General features: G+C 38.6%; 1 protein-coding gene across 3 annotated transcripts in view; it reads left to right on the top strand.

The window, feature by feature from the left end:
* LOC132815625 (lysophosphatidylcholine acyltransferase 1-like) overlaps positions 1–18121 on the top strand; it is a 222230-nt gene that overhangs the window by 198687 nt on the left and 5422 nt on the right. For all 3 annotated transcript variants that reach the window (XM_060824572.1, XM_060824573.1, XM_060824571.1), the window contains 3 exons: positions 2222–2375; positions 10645–10743; positions 15786–15924. In XM_060824572.1, the coding sequence (XP_060680555.1) occupies positions 2222–2375; positions 10645–10743; positions 15786–15924 (392 nt within the window). The remainder of the gene's footprint in view (positions 1–2221; positions 2376–10644; positions 10744–15785; positions 15925–18121) is intronic.

Below are 18121 nucleotides of genomic sequence, written 5' to 3'. Positions count from 1 at the left end.
TTCAGAGTGAGGACCAGTTCAGACAGTCGAAGGAGGGTGTCAGTTGAAGGGTACTGGTTGGTACGGTGGGAAAGGAAGAAGCGGAGGGCTTGAGTCCTTCGTGATGGGGGATGGAGGTGTACAGGGACTGGATATCCATGGTGAAGATAAGGCTTTGGGCACCGGGGAAGCGAAACTCATGGAGGAGGTGGAGGGCGTGGCTGGTGTCCCGGACATAGGTGGGGAGTTCTTGGACTAAGGGGGACAGGATCCTGTCAAGGTATGCAGAGGTGAGTTCGGTGGGGCAGGAGCAGGCTGAGACAATGGGTCGGCCGGGACAGTCAGGTTTGTGGATTTTGGGCAGGAGGTAGAAATGGGTGATGCAGGGTTGTGGGACTGAGTTTGGAGGCAGTGGATGGGAGTTCCCCTGAGGTGATGAGGTTATGAATGGTCTGGGAGATGATGGTTTGGTGGTGGGAGGTGGGGTCATGGTCAAGGAGGCAGTAGGAGGTGGTGTCCGTGAGTTGGCGTTTAGCCTCAGCGATACCATATTTGTTATTAAAATATGTTTTAATAGGGTGCTGTGCCCTCTCCTGGTTATTGCTCAGGTTCCCAAAACACTGGAAAAAACTTTTTATTTCAATAAAATTTTTAACATACCTTTCTTATGTTGAAGAAATTAGAGGTTTCAAAAAAAAGCATCGCATTATTTTTTGACCTGCCTCTCTGAATTTATTTAATCCTCCTAATCCTCCTTTTCTTGCTGTACTGAATTAACTCTGATCTGATCCAGCTGGTTCACATCTTGCTGTAGTTGTTGTTCCTTCCAGGCTGAGCCATACTTTATTTTGCACCAGGTTCCCATTGTTGCTTTACCTACTCCTCCACGTTTTATTGGTGTGTGTTACTTAGGCTACTACTGCTGTTTCTAATCTTTAAGCTGCTTGCTAGCTACCTCGTTTGCATTGACCTTGTGATTTATCTACCACTCTCCCAATTCTTGGACGTTACTGTTTTTGGTTCTTGAATTTTACTCACATTCCAACATTAGATCTACCTGCCTGAATTTCAGGTGTAGGAAGTAACAATGCATCTTTCCTGGAGTCCTAGTTAAACCCAGTGGTTGAGGTTCACTCTGTAATCCTCCTGAACTGTCTGCTTCTACTGGTAAGCTTTTAGTAATGTGCACACTTGGTCTTTCCCTTAGTTTTACATTTATTCTCTATCTGAATCTTTGTCGCAGATTTGTTCATTTACATTCTATTTGCAAGTCTGCCATGCTCATTTTATTTTTTACCTGGCAGATCCTTTGCCAGTACTGTCTATCCATTGCCATTACAACTCCTCTGGCACCCCATTCTCCCAGTGATGACACAGACTTGAAGCCGCAGTTATACATTATTTCCCTCCTCTGAAATCTATGAAGAGCTGTCAAGGCATTCCTCATTGCGTTTTTAGCACCAATATTCTTTGTCTTGCTTCAGCCATCCACACTGCTCTTGATGGACTCTGTCAATTTCTCTGCATATCTGCCTAGAATTGTGAATTAATTAATCACAACCATAAAATCTTGCTCTTCGCTGAGGCTTCAGTGATGCCAGGAGTTTGGAAACACATGATCAATCCATCACCAGATCACACCTTGGTCTCTCTCCATACTGCTCTGGCACATTTCCATTGAGCTCTGAATCTAATTCATTTGTCATTTGCTTAAAAATCATAGTTTGCCATGTGCTACCAAAATGTTTTTTTACATGAATTCTGCCTTTGCACTTTCTGCTTCTGCAGAGACTAATTCCACATCTTCAAGACTGCAACTTTCCTCCTCCCCAACCCCCACCACACACCAGCTGCACAAGCTCAACACTGACTTGGTGTTAAAGTATGGTGAGGTCACTACTGAATACATGAATTTGTGTTATACTAATCTTTTAAAGGTTTCAAATTAAATATTTTAAATAGCCTGCAGCTTCTTTTTCGGTGATGTAAAATTGGGTTGGGCATGAACGCTCAATGTGTACTTAATGCTTCATTTTAGAATTTAATTTGTATGAAAGGGAACCTATCAGTGAGTGATGTGCTTTCATGAAAAGAAATCTTTTTTCCTAAAGGTATGTTTACAAATATAATTTTAATTTTGATAAACCTATGATCGCTCTTTGACATTGTCTTAGCCAGAAAATGCTCTGTCTCAGGATTTTGAAATTGACTGGTGATCATAATGTTTTTATTATCATTTCAGTTTGAAGCCTGATAAAATTGAAAAGGAACTAGATGAACTTGCAGAAAGTGCCAAAAAAATGAAAGGAGGACTGACAACTCTGGACACTTTTGCTCATTATTTGAAATTGCCTATTTGTGATGCAATAAGAGATATGTTTTTACTTTTCACGGAGGTAAACTATAAACTATGTTTATAATTGTTATCTTTAAACGTGCAGAGTTCAATAGATTTTTCGTTTCTTATTTTGGATGCATTAAATGTGCTCCTGCCTCGAAACTTAAACCCTGTACATATCACCAGCATTATCAATTATTAATAATTGATTATCTGCATTTATTTCTATGCAAGAAGCCTGACCAGTAAGGCAGATGAACTCTGAATGTGGTTGGGAACGTGAGACTAGCTATTACAGAAACGTGGCTCCGGGAAAGGCTGGAATAGCAGCTTAATGTTCTAGGGTGAGATGCTAAGGAAGGATAGCAAGGGGAGCAAGAGAGGAGGGGGAGAGGTGTTTTTGGTTAGGGATAATATGGCAGCTGTAGTTGGGGAGGATGTTCCTGGGAGCATGTCCAGTGAAGTGATTTAGGTGGAACTGAGAAATAAGAAGGGGGTGATCACCTTATTGGGATTGTACTACAGTCCCCCAGTAATAAGGGAATTGAGAAGTAAATCTTTAAGGAGATCTCAGACATCTGGAAGAATGATAGGATTGAAATGGTAGGGGATTTTAACTTTCCAGACATACACTATGGCAATCGCAGTCTAAGGGCTCGGATGGAGAGGAATTTAAGTGTCCAAGAAAACTAACTTATTCAGTATGTGGATGAACCTATTAGAGAAGGAGCATAACTTGTCATTGTGAGAAGTATGGCCAGCCAATTATCAGTGAGGAGGGGTGTGCACTTTGGTTCCAGTGATCATAATTACGTTAGTTTTGAAATTATTATGGAAAAGGATAGAACTGATCAAGAAGTCCAAGTTCTAGAATGGAAGAAGGCCAGTTTTGATGGTATTAGGCAAGAACTTCCAAAACTGGATTGGGTGAGGCTATTCTCAAGTTAGGGATGGTCAGAAAGTGGGAGGCCTTGAAAAACAAGTGAGTTTCCAGAGACACTGTTCTTGTTATTGTGAAGTGCAAGGCTGATTGGTATAAGGAATGTTGGGTGACTAGAGAAATTGAGGCTCTGGTCAAGAAAAAGGAGGTGCATGTCAGGTGTAGACAGATGGGATCAAGTGAATGGGAGTGTAACGGCAGGTGAAGTAGAGTTGAAATCAGAAGGGCAGAAAGAGATATGAGAGCGCTTTTGGTAAAGACAGTTAAGGAGAATCCAAAGAGATTCTAAAAATATATCAAGGGCAAAAGAGATTAGGGCTCCTGTGTGATCAACAAGACAGTTTTGAGCTGCTGGAGATTGGTGAGATACTGTAAGAGTATTTTGTGTCAGAATATACTTGGGAAAGGATATGGAAGCTAGAGAATTTGCAGAAAAAGTAATAACTTGCAAAGTGTCCACATTACAGAGATGGTGTTGCTAGGCATCTTAAAATGTATAAAGGTGGATAAATCCCCAGGATTTGATCAAGGAGGGAAGCTAGGGAAGAGATTGCTGGGCCCTTGCTGAGATATTTGTATTATCAATGCCATGGGTGAGGTCCCAGAAGAATAGAGGTTGGTTAATATATTATTTAAGAAAGGTGGTAAGGAAAAGCAGGGAACTATAGAACAGAAAGCCTGATGTCAGTGGTGGGTAAGTAATTGGAGGGAATTCTGAGACACAGGATTTGCATGTATTTGAAAAGGCAAGAACTGATTATAGATAGCAAACATGACTAAGTTGCATGGAAAATTGTCTCACTAACTTGATTTGAGTTCTTCTGAAATGACAAAGAAGAGTGATGAAGGCAAGGTAGTGAATATTGTCTATATGAACTTGAGCAAGGAGCTTGACAAGGTTCTGCATGGTAGACTGGTTAGCAAGGTGAAATCACTTGGAATCCAGGGTGAGCTAGCAATTTGGATACAAAATTGGTGTGAAGGTAGGAAACAAAGGGTGGTGATGGAGGATTGTTTTTCAGACTGGAGGCCTGTGACAAGCAGTGACCTGCAAGGATTGGTGCTGGATCTACTGCTTTTTTGACATTAACATAAATTATTTGGATGTGAATATAGGAATGGTTAGTATGTGTGCAGGTGAAGTTACAATTGATGGTACCGTGGACATGGAAGGAGGTTATCTCCAAGTCCAATGGGATCTTGTTCAGATTGGTCAGTGCGCCAAGGAGTGATAGATGGAGTTTAATTTGGATAAATGAAAACTGTTGCATTTTGGTAAGGCATATCAGGGCAGGAATTGTACACTTGATGGTAGAGTCCTGGAGAATGCTGCTGAACAAAGATCTTGGGGTGCAGGTTCATAGCTGAAAATGTGTTGCTGGAAAAGCGCAGCAGGTCAGGCAGCATCCAAGGAGCAGGAGAATCGACGTTTTGGGCATGAGCCCTCCTTCAGGAATGAGGAAAGATGCTCACTGTAGAGGCAAGCTGGTCAAAACAGCTACATGTTACTGTCACTAGCTGTGTTGTGAGTTCAGTTATGCATTAACTCCAGTTTACCTAACAGCGTTCTCTTTATTTTCTGCTCATCTGGGCACAGTTTTTAAAAACAAACGCAGTCTCTTATTGTCGTTACCATGCAAGGATAGTAATATCTGCAGATGTGATTGTGGGCATCCTATTGGTAGATGTCACTGCATGAACATAAAAATCACATAGGAGAAAACATTCCAGTGTTAACAACTGTCAGTCTAACAGGCTACATTGACAATACTGTTATCCTGGGGGGTGTTTCTAGGTCATCGCTTCTTATTTGCTTTTCTATAAATAATCTATGGCATTGGGTTTGAGGTCACAATCAAAATTTGGAATTTCTACAAATTCACTTGCAGTTCCTCCCAGACGTGAGGATATAAGTGATACCAATTTTAGCTGGTATAATGTCATCTTCCACTAGCCATCCATTTTTGTCTCATTATCCAATTTGTGTCTCATTTTGGAGTACTAAAGAATCTGCAAAGGGGGAACAAATAAAAGCAAGTCAGTTACTGCAAAGGATCATGAATAGCCCAGTGAAAACATAAATAATGTAAAATACTGGGTTCCAGTCATCATGGTGTCATGAATCTTGGAATACTTATGGAGAAGGCTGGCTATAGTGGTATAAAAAAGAATTGGCCCAAATGAATTAGAATCAAACACTGGACATAAGAGTAATGTAATAATGGGAGGCTTTCAAAGAGGTGCGGTTGGGACTGGTTAAGAGATAGGAGGGGCATTACCATGAAACAAGTATCCGAAACTTGAACACACAAGATAACTAAGCATTAAAATGAGACAGAAAATAGATCTCTATGGCTATTGCAAAGCTAACAATACCGTAGATATGGCAAAATTATTATGGAAAAAATGGAAGTCTATTAAATGAAATGGAATGTAGAAACTGGGAATGTATTAGCACCTGATTTTTGGGCTCCATTTTAAAATTAAAACATGAAAACTTAGAGGGTCATCATGAAAGGCGGACCGATTTAGCAACCACAAAAGATTATCTTGAAGAAGACTGCTTCAGAAGCAATCTCACTTTTCAAGAGCAGTGACAATAAAGTATGAGGAAGAATTGATATTTGATAGAATTAAAATAGAGGCTGGAATAAAAGATTGGCTCCTCTGAATGGAAAAATGTCACCCAGTTATCCTGAAATACTGGGAGTAATGAGGGTGCAAATTATGAAGGCTTGTGCCATAGCCTTTTATAACTCTTCTGTAGCTACCTGGTTGATGTCAGGACGAAAGAATTGCAAAAAATACAAAACAAGTGAGAGACCAACCTGATGATCACAGAGTAGTCAAGATTGATGCTGGGGAACCGTTAAGACCATATCTAATTATCAACTGGAAAAGTATAGTGAAAAAAATGAAAGGCAGCTCAGATTTGTTAAAGGCAAAGTGTGTTTGACTAATCTGATAAACTACTTTGAAGTAAGTGTTGATGTGGCTAGTCTAATTGATGATGCATGTACATATTTTCAAATGGCATTTTGACAGATTAGGAAAAATTACACCCGATGGGTTAAGGACACTGACATGGAAGAAAAATCAAATGATATGGGGAGGTATGTATGAGTAGGTGTTAGCAGTTGCTTTTAAGATTAGAAAAAAAAATACTCAGTGTTGCCCAGAAATCTGCATTTGCACCACTGCTCTTTCTAATGTATCAAAAAGTTTTGATTGAGTACAGAATTAAGATTTTAGAGGGAAGAATGAAGCGATGTACGTGGTTCACGTTGCAACAGTTCTGAAGGAGTTGTGGGAAACTGAGCCTGAGGATGAATCTCCATAGAATATTCAGGACAAATTGAGAAGGCTATTTAAAAAGAATCTAACTTCTGTTAGTCATCAGCTGATGCACTGTCAAACTTGAGATCTTGCATTTTAAGAAATATTCAAGACATAAACATAAGAACAAGGAGCAAGAGTAGGCTATCTGGCCCTTTGAGCCTGCTCCGCAATTCAATAAGATCATGACTGATCTTTTTGTGGCCTCAGCTCCACTTACCTGCCTTCTCATTGTATGTCTTAATTCCTTTGCTGTTCAAAGGAATTGGGAGGATGCGGAAGAATTTCACTAGAATGATGCCAGTGATTTGAATTACATATTTGCGCAGAGTGGAGAGGCTGAGCTGGTTTTCCTTATGATGGAAAAAATAAGATCCCCAGCACCAAAATGTCAGTCAGTCAAATGTATAAGTGAGCCATTTTATTGTATGCCTAACCCAGTAGATCCAAAATAAGCTCTTTACTCCAAGCTTTACCATAGCAAGCTGTTACTAAGAGGGTATGAATAATGTTTCAAGGATGTTGTCAAAGCCTCTCTGAAAAGGTGCAATATCCCCACCAAATTGTGGAAATCTTTGCCCAAGACTGTTCAAACTGGAATAGAAACATCTATAAAGAGATCGTGTTTTGAGGATTACTTCCAGGCCCAGGTGGAGGACAAATGCAAAAAACAGGACTACATTAAAAATCTACCAAGCATCACTTTCCCGCACCTGTGATAGGTATGTGCATCCATCATTGGAGTTTAGTTCCCTCAGGATCCTAAACTCCTGAGTGGAAGAAAGTCATCCTTAGTCCCAAAGGATTAATCTAATGGAAGAAATGACTCTGGAAGAGCCAACAGAAGCATGAATGACCTGAATTGGTCGTCTTCTGTGCTATTTCATTCTATGATTCTGACTTGTGTCAACCATCTACATTTTACCTATGGTTTATAATTTGTTTATTAGTGAAGAACAAACAGAAGTACAGTGGAGTTTGCTTCCTAACTTTATAGAGAGATCTGTTTTGCTGCTTCCACAATTCATAAAAGTTTCATTGTTATCTTTCAAAGATTGATCTACTACTCAAGTTTTGCAGCCAATATTTCTCCACATGTCAAGCTACTTTTTTTCTTTTATGGGCATCACTGGCTAGGCTAACATTGTCCATTCATAATTGCCCTAAAGGTTTAGCTGCGCTACATTGAACTGCAGCAGTTCATACGATCTAGCTACAAACAAGTGTAGTTGGGAGAGAATTCCAGGAGTTTGATACCAGGACAGTGAAGGAATGGCAGTAGAGGATGGTGGGATGCCTTGGAAGGAAGCTTACACATGGTGATGTTCCCATGCATCTGTTGCCCATGACCATGCTGGTAGAGACTTTTATTTGGAAGATGCTACTTAAGAAGCCTTGGTGAGTTACTGAGGTTCATCTTGTAGGTGCTGAGTTACTGCTGCCATTTTGTGTTGATGTTGGAATGAGTGAATGTGGATAGTGTTAGATAAGATGTTAGTCAGTTGGGCTGCTATGTCCTGGATGGTGTCAAGTTTATTGTGTATTGTTGAGGCTGCACTCCCTTCAGCTTCAAGAAGCTCAGAGATAAGTTAGTGCAGAATTCCCAGTCTCTGGTTTGCTTTTGTCTTTTTATATGGTTGCTCCAATTCAGCTTTTGGTTGGTATTAACCCTAGTATGCTGGTATTGAAGCTTCAGCGATTGTATATGATTAAATTTAAAGGGGTGATCATTTTATGGTCATTACTGTGCATTTACATGATGCAAATGTTACTGCCATCGATCAGCAAGAGCATGAATATTGTCCAGGTCTTGCTGCACTTAGACAAGGATTGCTTCAGCATCAGTGCAGTAGTAAATGGTGCTGAATATTATATAAACATCAGACAAACCTACTTCTGGATTTAGTTAGGCCCAGGAAGCTATCCTGAGGACGTCATGCAGTGATATCCTTTGGCTGAGCTCCCATAACCCAAATTGTCATCCTTTGTGCAAGGTATGATTCCAGCTAGTTGGAGCCTTTTGCCCTTAGTTCCTGTTGATTCCAGTTTTGAAAGGGGTCTTGATACTACATATTGTCTTGGTATCATAAGCAGTTATCCACTTCCCCTCTCGAATTCATCTCTTTCAAATTTGGACCAAGGTTGTTAAAATCTATGAGCTCTGTCGAAGTGGCAAGTCTCTTTCTCAGAGGTAAAAAGGCAGCAGCTGAATCACACTTTGATTTCCCTTCTGTGTGTGTTGGAAGCTAGTTACAGATACGTCATTAGAAAAATGTCTGATCAAATCTCAGTAGAATTACATGCAGTAAGTTGAGTTACTATTCATCTTCCCTGAACAATCCGGTCATGACAAACTTCCATTGGTAAGTCAATAACAGAATATACGCCCTACTCTCCTAGAGAGTGGCTATCACCATTGAGCAGCTACTCTGCTGCTACTTTTCTCTATTAAAATGGAGCTCCACAGTTCTGACCAGGAATCCCCAACTCTGGCCTTACCAGAAATTGACTCTAATAATGTTGCTTTAACACTGGATTGTGAGAAAAACAAACCATGCACTATTTTTATGGCAATAACTGCCATCCTCTAGTTTAAACGTCCAAAAGCTGTTTGAAACCCTCTCGAGGGAAGTTGAGTGTGAAAGGTTGCAATGTGGTGAGGGGCTTAAGGTGGATGAGATAATGGAGTAGTGTGTTTCAGCTGGATAAAGGCAGGGTATGAGGGGATATGGTTAAAGTTGAGTTGGCAAGAGAGTGCAGACAGCATGTTAGAAATTTGAAGAGTTAAGGATGCTGAGGGAATATTAAGCATAAGATAAGCGTGTGAAGAGATGGATAATTGGGTCAGGGGAATATAGGTTATGGGCAGTTGTACATTTACCCAGGTGTTAGACAAGAATTTTTCCCACTTATCATTTTCTGTAAGTTGGAACCATCTGAAGTCTCCCACTCAAAATCAGATCTAAAAACTTAGAAGGTCCTAGAGAGCAGAACATTGCCCATTGAACATTCAAATTTGCTGGCCAATTCCCAGTGGGCTGCTGGTGTCAGGACTTGAGTGATCCCATAGTGCACCCATCCAGCCTCTGACTGACTATTCAGGGTCAAGGTGATCTTTGCTGTAAAGTGTTAGAATCAAGTTCTCTTCAGTCGTCATTTCCTCCCTCCACACAAACCAAACCAAATCAAATCAATGTATTGCATGTCCAGTATCTAACAGATTGGCTATAAGGCTGTGGTCAGTATTTTAAAGTTCACAGCATTCCCTCCAGTTCAAATGAATTATGTATGCCATGCATGATTTGGAGATGCCAGTGTTGGACTGGGGTGTACAAAGTTAAAAATCACACAACATGCCATGCAAGTTGAGATTCATTGACTGACAAGAAGATAATCTACTTAGGATCAGAATATTTGTGAGCGAACATGTTTGCTCTCTGTAGTGAATTATGATTTTCCCTTAGATACTCTAACACTGCTGTACAGCTTCAGTTAGTGAGAGTAGCGATAAGCTGGATACAAGAGAAAACCCAAGCAAACCATTTTTGTCATTACTGTAATCAGAAAAAAGTTGGTGCAGTGATTAATTGCAACTGGTTAGAAGTAGTATTTATAAATAGTTTAAATAGCTGTGGTCATTGAGTATACTGGGTCATATGTCAGATTCAAATGGTTTTTAAAAAACCAAGACTCTTTACGAAAATTACTGTGAATCAATATAAATTGTCAATATATTCATATGTTATATCGCTTTCAAAAGGATCTTAGAGTAAGCATGGTTTGTGGTTATTGTAGATATGTTGGTTTCTGAGACTTTTCACAAGATCGGCTTGTGTAGTATGCAGCACCCTCTGCTGTCACCTTGGTAGAAAATCTTTACATGACAGTGAAATACATCTAAAATGTTTGAGTTTAATAAATGTAATCAATGCTATTTTGAAGTACATTGCTGAATTATTTAGTCATAGTGAAATATTTAGTCAGTGTTTGTTCTCAGTAGATTTGTAGATTTTTGCTGCAGTTTGCTGAACTTAATTATTCCTACTTTCAGAATGAAAATGGAACAATTGATATCAGAGAGTATGTGATTGCCTTATCAGTAGTATCCAGACCATCTAAAACGCATGAAACAATTAAGTTGGCATTTAGGGTAAGTATCTTTCAAGTGGATACTTGTTAATTTTGTTTGGGCTTGCAATCAAAAGTTGCTTTCTGCACAGTTTTCATGAAACTAAAACTAAAATAACTTTTAGTGCGTGTGCCTGGAGCAAAATATGTACCTTAAACATAGTCTCTTGAAATGTAGCAAAAGTGTCAATTTTAGTCTGCAAACAAACTTTTTATTAAGATTTTCATTATAACAATTAAATACATTGTAGCATAATTCCATTTTATTGAGTAATTTAAGTTTAATATTTATGCTTATGTTATAGTGTGCAGGAGCAATGTAACTAAGACAGCACCAGGCAAGAACATACTATTTGACCATCAAGCCTGATGTTCCACAGGTCTTACACAAACTCTAAGACTTAATCCCAACTATTTTTTTGCAAATATGAAGAGAAGACTGTATTGCATCTTTCTTCTTTGAGCGTCATTAGACATGTCAAGAGATCATATGCTTATCACTCACTGCACGTTCTTTTATGTGCCAAAGACCTGAAAGAGGCTGGCAACTGTGAGTGCCCCAGTATATAAAGAGTGTAGCAGCTCCCAGGGTACCTAGCTCAGACCTGCAAAATCTGGTGGCTGTGGTCACAAATGAGTTGAAAATTTATGGAAATGAATCTTTTTCATGAGTATTGCTAGTTGGCAATAGAGTGCTTTCAATTCTATGTGGGTGCTCTTCATTGCACCCTGTATCTGCAGGAAGCCAGAGGTGGCTGAGAAGCTTAATACCCTTATTACCTGACTGACCAAATCAAAGGGGAAGAAAATGATAGGTGAGATCTGAATAACATTGGATCAGTGATGTCCTGCGTGAACATACGAGTAGAAAACTGAAATTCCATTTAAAACGGCCTAAAATGACCACTTTCTTTTTTTAAAAAAAAAAGCAGCTATAACTCTTAGGGATATCAGGTTGTGATTGCCACCCAGACCTTGTGACTGCAAACCCTGTCCAGAAGCTGACACTGGTGTAACACAATAACTCAGGACATTGTTCGGCTTATTTTTGTGCAGGCACTCCCTTTATTCGCAGAGAGCTGCACTGAAGTCTGAAGATCCACTCCTAACCAGAAGTCGTCCCCTCTCCATCACTCTGTTGTCTGGTTCCTCTTTAAACATGTTGCAGACAACTCCGACCAGAATGTCATGAATGAATTTATCCAGGTGTCGCACAACACCAGAGTGATTAAATCAATATGAATGCAAGCTGCTAGCAAAAGCAAAACTTCCCACTTTTAGGAACAAAATTACAAATTTATGCAGTCACTCTCTGTGGCTCTGGCTCTGGCTTTGGCTCAGTCTCTGCACAGCTGCTTCTCGATCTCTGGATGGTCAGCTGGTCTCTGCCTCTTTCCAGGCTGGTCTCCTCAGATGATTCCCAAGAGCAGTTTGCAGGTGAACCCATATTTTATACCTTTTTTAAGATGGTTTTCTGGAACTTTCTCTGGTTCTGGCTGATCAGGGAGAAACACTTAATAGTTTGAAACAAGAGTTAATCATTCAGAAGCCATGTTACGTGTTTCTTTGTGTAGTAGGACCTGGTGTCTTTCTGTCTCAGCCCTCCTTTGTTTGGTAGATAAGTGGTTGGTATAGCTGTCCAGATTTTATGTTTTGCAAATGTCAATTTGGAGTTTTACTTAGCCAATGTATTCAGCATCCCTTGCTCTTTAGCCAAGTTAGCAATCTGTCTCTGTTCTAGCAGCCAGGAGGCTGCTATAACCCCAACTGTTAAAAATGATTCACTGTTTCTTACAGCCACAAGCTGACTCTGTTTCTCTCGGTGCTAAAATTATACCCCTCAGCCAGAGGTTGGTTGTAACTCCCGCTGTGCTCAAGTTATAACTCTGAGCTAGAGCTGCCCCTGCCGACAGTACTACCTGAGCCTGCCTGGAAGAACTATCTGTGAGAGAACGCTCACTCCTTGAACCTGTCCAATAGTGAGCAACCTGATGTTCTGAAGCTGATGCATAGTGGTTACTCAACTGTGTGACTGGAGAATCCAAGGAGGCACCATGCCCATTCACCATAGAGCAACTGCTGCAGTTGCAGCAGCCCCATTTAAAATGATGTCGTCACGCAGTCTCTAAGCAGAAATCACAAGTCACCAGGTACCCACTTGCTTTTATAGGCAAGATTTTGAAGCATCCAGTTTCTCAACTGGGCAAAGGTTATTTAAGAAATAGTTAATATGGCAAGATTAAATGCTTCTTGAAGACTTCCATCAGATTGCCCTTAACTATCTAAATTCTAGTCAAAATAGGCCTAATTTGTATAATATTTCCTCATAACATCAGAAGGTTTGGGTTATTTTCAATGGGGAATTCTGGTTCTGTAGATATGTTCAGTTTGAATCAATCATACTTCTAAGCACAAAAAAGCATTTTAATTAAGGACTCAACATTATTTTTTTTGTGCCTTTTTTAGTTTTGTATATTATACCAATTTTCCTTCCTGCTTTGATTTAATTGCCTTTCCTTTATGGATTTGGTTGTGATAGAAACATTCTTTCCTTGAGTCCAGGATGTTTAGCTGTGGTTCAACAATTCAGGATACAGTGTTATAGGTCAATACAAGACCTCTTTTTTTTGCTGCATTAAGCATTGTTGCAGTTGCTCATTTTAATGTTGCTAATTTGCATCAATGATTCCAGTTCAGTTTTTCACATGATGCATGTGCTTTTCATTAATGGTAACCAGTATCATTCCATAGATTGAATCTTTCCGAGCAGACAAGTTGTTTTTTCAGTTTAATTAGGAGAAAGTGAGGACTGCAGATGCTGGAGACCAGAGCTGAAAATGTGTTGTTGGAAAAGCGCAGCAGGTCAGGCAGCATCCAAGGAGCAGGAGAATCGACATTTCGGGCATGAAGAAGGGCTCATGCCTGTAACGTCGATTCTCCTGCTCCTTGGATGCTGCCTGACCTGCTGCGCTTTTCCAGCAACACATTTTCAGCTCTTTTCAGTTTAATTGCCCACATCAGACCTTGTTGTGTCTTAACCAAGCACCCTATACCTTTTTTAAACACACAGAAATTTTGTTTGTTTTTTTGCTGATTGCCTTATGTCACTTTTTAACCAAATTAAATAGTTTTTCCACTTTCTGTAAGCTATTCCATTTTTCCTATAATTCTAAATTTTCAATTTTGACTGTTCAACAACAGTACTATTATGTTTTATTTTTATTTCCACCAAAACTAAGTTTGTAAATATAAGGGAAATATCCAAAATGAAAGTCCCTTTTTTTTAACCTCTATTCTTTTATGGAATGAGAGTATTGCTAGTATTTGTTGTCCATCCCTAATTGTCCTTGAACTAAAAGGCTGTCAAAGCCATTTCAGAAGGCACTTGAGTCAACCACATTACATGGGTCTGAAGTCTCATGTAGTCCAGACCAGGAAAGGTTGACAGATTTCCTTCTCTAAAGGAATTATAAACCAGGTGAGTTTTTACCAACAACCAATAATGGTTACATCATCCGCCATTGGGTTAGTTTTTAATTTCAGTTATGAAATAACGCAGACTAAATGATTTGAACAGGGCTTTTACTGCCTTCTATTCTACAATTTTGTCCACCGTACAGTTTAGCACAATGTTACAGGCATTATTCTCTGAAAGTGAATCTGTATCCATGATTGAGTATCTGTCAAATGTGACATTGGGGTTGTGATTGATTGTTAAGTAGACTGTGTATCTAGCAGACTCTTACACAAATCAATGCTCCATTTGCAATGCTTGAAGAATGGAAATTCCTTGTGTGTCTAGACTAGTATACCCTCCTCAAATACTGCCACCCAAATGGTCACTCATTGCTTTAAACTGTTTAAGAATTTTACTTACCAATTGGCTACCTTGTTGCCGACAGAACAATGATGAGTGTATTTCCAAAGTAATTCAATATTGTTGAATTGTCCTGAGGGTGTGCTAAAATATTACAAATATGCTTGGTTCCTTCCATTTTATTGGTCACTGCTGTAGTTGAAAATGTTGAGTATCAAGCCTGTTCAAGCTTAAAGCTTTGCACTTCCATCATCATTTATGATTTCCAGTCTTTGACACTTATCCATAATATAATCCATTTACCATTTTTCTCACGCTAATCGATTTTTGCCTAACTTGTGGTGTTCTGGATATGTCTTTGCAGACTTAAAAATCCAGTTGATCCTTTTAAATCTTAATCTATTACAATATTGTGGATTCAAAACAATTAGAATAACATACCAACTCTTGAGACCACACTGATGCAGTGATTTCCTAAGTTCCATTACAATTTTAAATGTGCTTCAGAACATGCCAGTGAGATGAATATAACAATACAAGGACGTCAAAATTCTTAAGGAGTAATAATGGGACAGTAGCTCAGTAAAGTATAAATGAGCTTAACTTGGTATACAAAATAATTTTAAAACCTTGAAAGACCGGATGTGTCCATTACAATTTACTTAACTATTTTACTAGAAACTTAATTTCTTTCTAAGATGCATGTCTATTAATTCTTCCAATTTTCAGGTTGAGTTTAACTCTTTTTTTTTGAACATTTTCCATTTATAGCTGCCTCATTTGTTTTGCCCAACATCTATTTTATGAACCCTGTATTAATTTCTAGCTATAAGTGAACAAGAAATGGCATTTCCCTTCTTTATCTTTCTGCTGCTTATATTTTTAAGGGATATTTAAAATATAACAAGCTTGCATTGGTTTGATGCTAAGTATCATGCATAATCAAGGTCATTACTTTGCAGTTTTCCATTTGTGTAAATAAATTCTTATTCAGATGCAGAATGGAATAGAATATATATCATATAAGCCTTATGTAAAATTGTTATAATTGCTTGAGGAATTTAGGGAAATTGTTTCTTTCAGGTTAGGTTACCTATAGCATTGGTAGTAACATAGTAAATCACCTTTTGTGTTTAGTTGAATATATTTGAGCACTCCACAGCAGCATTACAATTGTATTTTGTTCTCATGTATTGGGTATAACTTCAGATATGTAATTTTGGAACACTTTTATATTTCTTTAATAGATGTATGAGTCAATTGATCAAACTATAACAGAAGACGACCTGGCCTGCATTCTGAAGACTGCTTTGGGAGTAAATAAGCTTGATGTATCAAAACTTTTCACAGTTACTGATGCTACTCAGCAGAGGAAAATAAGTTATAGTAAGTGTTTTATATTCATTTGATTGAAGCCCTGTAATACTCAGTTAAGTCATTACTTGTCCAGAAAATGTCAACAAATATATGTCAGAAGTCCTACTTAAAGTTGCTTGGGGTCTGTCTCTTGCAGGTTTACTATTGCAGTCATGCTGTTTCATATTAATTCCATTATCATTAAACTGACACTTCATGTCAAACAAATTATTTTCTATTTTTACAAATTTTGGCAAATTGATTCCTAGTTTTTAAATTGTAATTTAGGTCACTTCAAAATTATCAGACTTACTAACTTATTCAATCTTAATATTAACTAGGAGTAGAAAAATACTATTCAGCTGTCAAGCTTGTTTTCAAGAACAAGGAGCAGGAGTGGCAATTCATCCTCAAGCCTACTTCGCCATTTGATATGATCTCACCTTGGCCTCAATTCCACTTTCCTGCCAGATCTCCATAACACTTCAACTCATTAATTAAAAGTCTCTGTCCTCCTCAAATTTACTCGATGTCATAGCAGCCACCATGCTCTGGCATAGTGAATTGCACAGATTCAGGATCCTTTGAGAGGAGTAATTTCTCCTCAACTCTGCTGTAAATCTGCTACCTTTATTCTAAAATTGATCTCTTATTCTAAATTGCTCCACATGAGGAAACATTCTTTCTGTATCTAGTTTCAGTCCCTTTTTGCCTCTCGTATACCTCAATTAAATCTCCTTTTATTCTTCTAAGCTCCAGAGAATAGAGCCATAAACTGTTCAATCTCTCCATCAGACAAACTCTTTATCGCTGGAATCTATCTTACAAACTTCCCCTGAGCTGTCTCCAATACACCCACGTTCGCCCTCGGGAGACCAAAATTCTACACTCTCGCTAATGCTTTGTACCATAGCAGCAACACCTCCTAACTTTATATTCTTTTCCTAAGCAATATATGCTAAAAATTTCATTTGTCTGCCTTAATATCTATCTACTAGTTTTTTTGCAATTTGTGCACAAAGGCAGTCAGATATACTGAAGTGCTCCAGAGTTTCACTCCATTTAGATATTAAGTTGCCTTGCTATTTGTCCAACCAAAACAGATGACCTCACATTTATCCACATTTAACTATGTCTGCCAAATTTTGGCCTATTCACCTAACCAATGCATTTCCATTCCAGAAAATCAACAATGGTACCATTACATTACTGCATACATTAAATGAGCCATCAACTAGGATGAAAGAGGGCAATATTTGTAGGAAATTAAAGTACAAAAAATGAAGGACTTAATCATCCTACTATAAACTTGAATAAGAGTGGAAGGTCAGCCAGAAAGATGAGTTTCTAAGTGCACTTCAGAAGAATTATCTTGAATAGTATGCTTTCAGTTAATGAAATAAATATTGCTATATCTGACATCCAGAGAATTTTTAGTGAATTCTGCTGGGACAGTGTTTTTGGAGTTTTATGCAAACAACAACGTGTTTTATACCAACAACGTGTCTACCTTGCAAGTCTTTTGATTTTTGATTCCAGATGCATTTGGTATCTCTAACATAAAGAAAAATGTTATACTATATAACAATGTCAAAAGTCATTACTTATGTTTAACAAATTCTTATGTTTCAGTAGTGAATTGTACTCTTAAAAATCCTTATTAAAACTTATGCCATTAGTAAGCTTAGATGTTATTGAGGGGTTCTAGTGGTGCAGTGTTAGAGTTCCTACCTCTGAGTCAGGAGGCCTAGGTTCAAGTTCCACCTGCTCCAAAGGTTGGTAATAGCATCCCTAATCAGGTTGATAAGAAAATATCTAAATCGTTAATAGGTGCACAAACTTATCATAGATTCATAGTCCCAACAGTGTGGAAAGAGGTAATTTGTACCATCAAATTTGCATCGACCCTCTAAAGAACATCCCACACACAAATCCAAGCCTCCCCCATCCCAAAACCCTGCATTTACCTTACCATTATCTGGGAAATGTTTGTGAGGCTTCACTTGCCACTGCAGTAAACACCATCCCAAATCCCAGAATGTGAATACATCTCTTGGAAGGGCATGGCAGCAGCCACTAATGATTCTGACCAAACAGAGTGCTGAATGAATTTCGGAACAGAAAGTTGTCGTGGAAATGCCACAAATTGCATTTTAAATTTCACTATTAATGAGGAAATTAGCATGTAGCAGTCATGAATGTGTAAGAGAATCTGGCATGTTGAGGA

This window comes from Hemiscyllium ocellatum, chromosome 5, assembly GCF_020745735.1.
Source record: "Hemiscyllium ocellatum isolate sHemOce1 chromosome 5, sHemOce1.pat.X.cur, whole genome shotgun sequence".
NCBI classification, from domain to species: domain Eukaryota; kingdom Metazoa; phylum Chordata; class Chondrichthyes; order Orectolobiformes; family Hemiscylliidae; genus Hemiscyllium; species Hemiscyllium ocellatum.
This window is presented reverse-complemented; position numbering and strand designations above follow the sequence as displayed.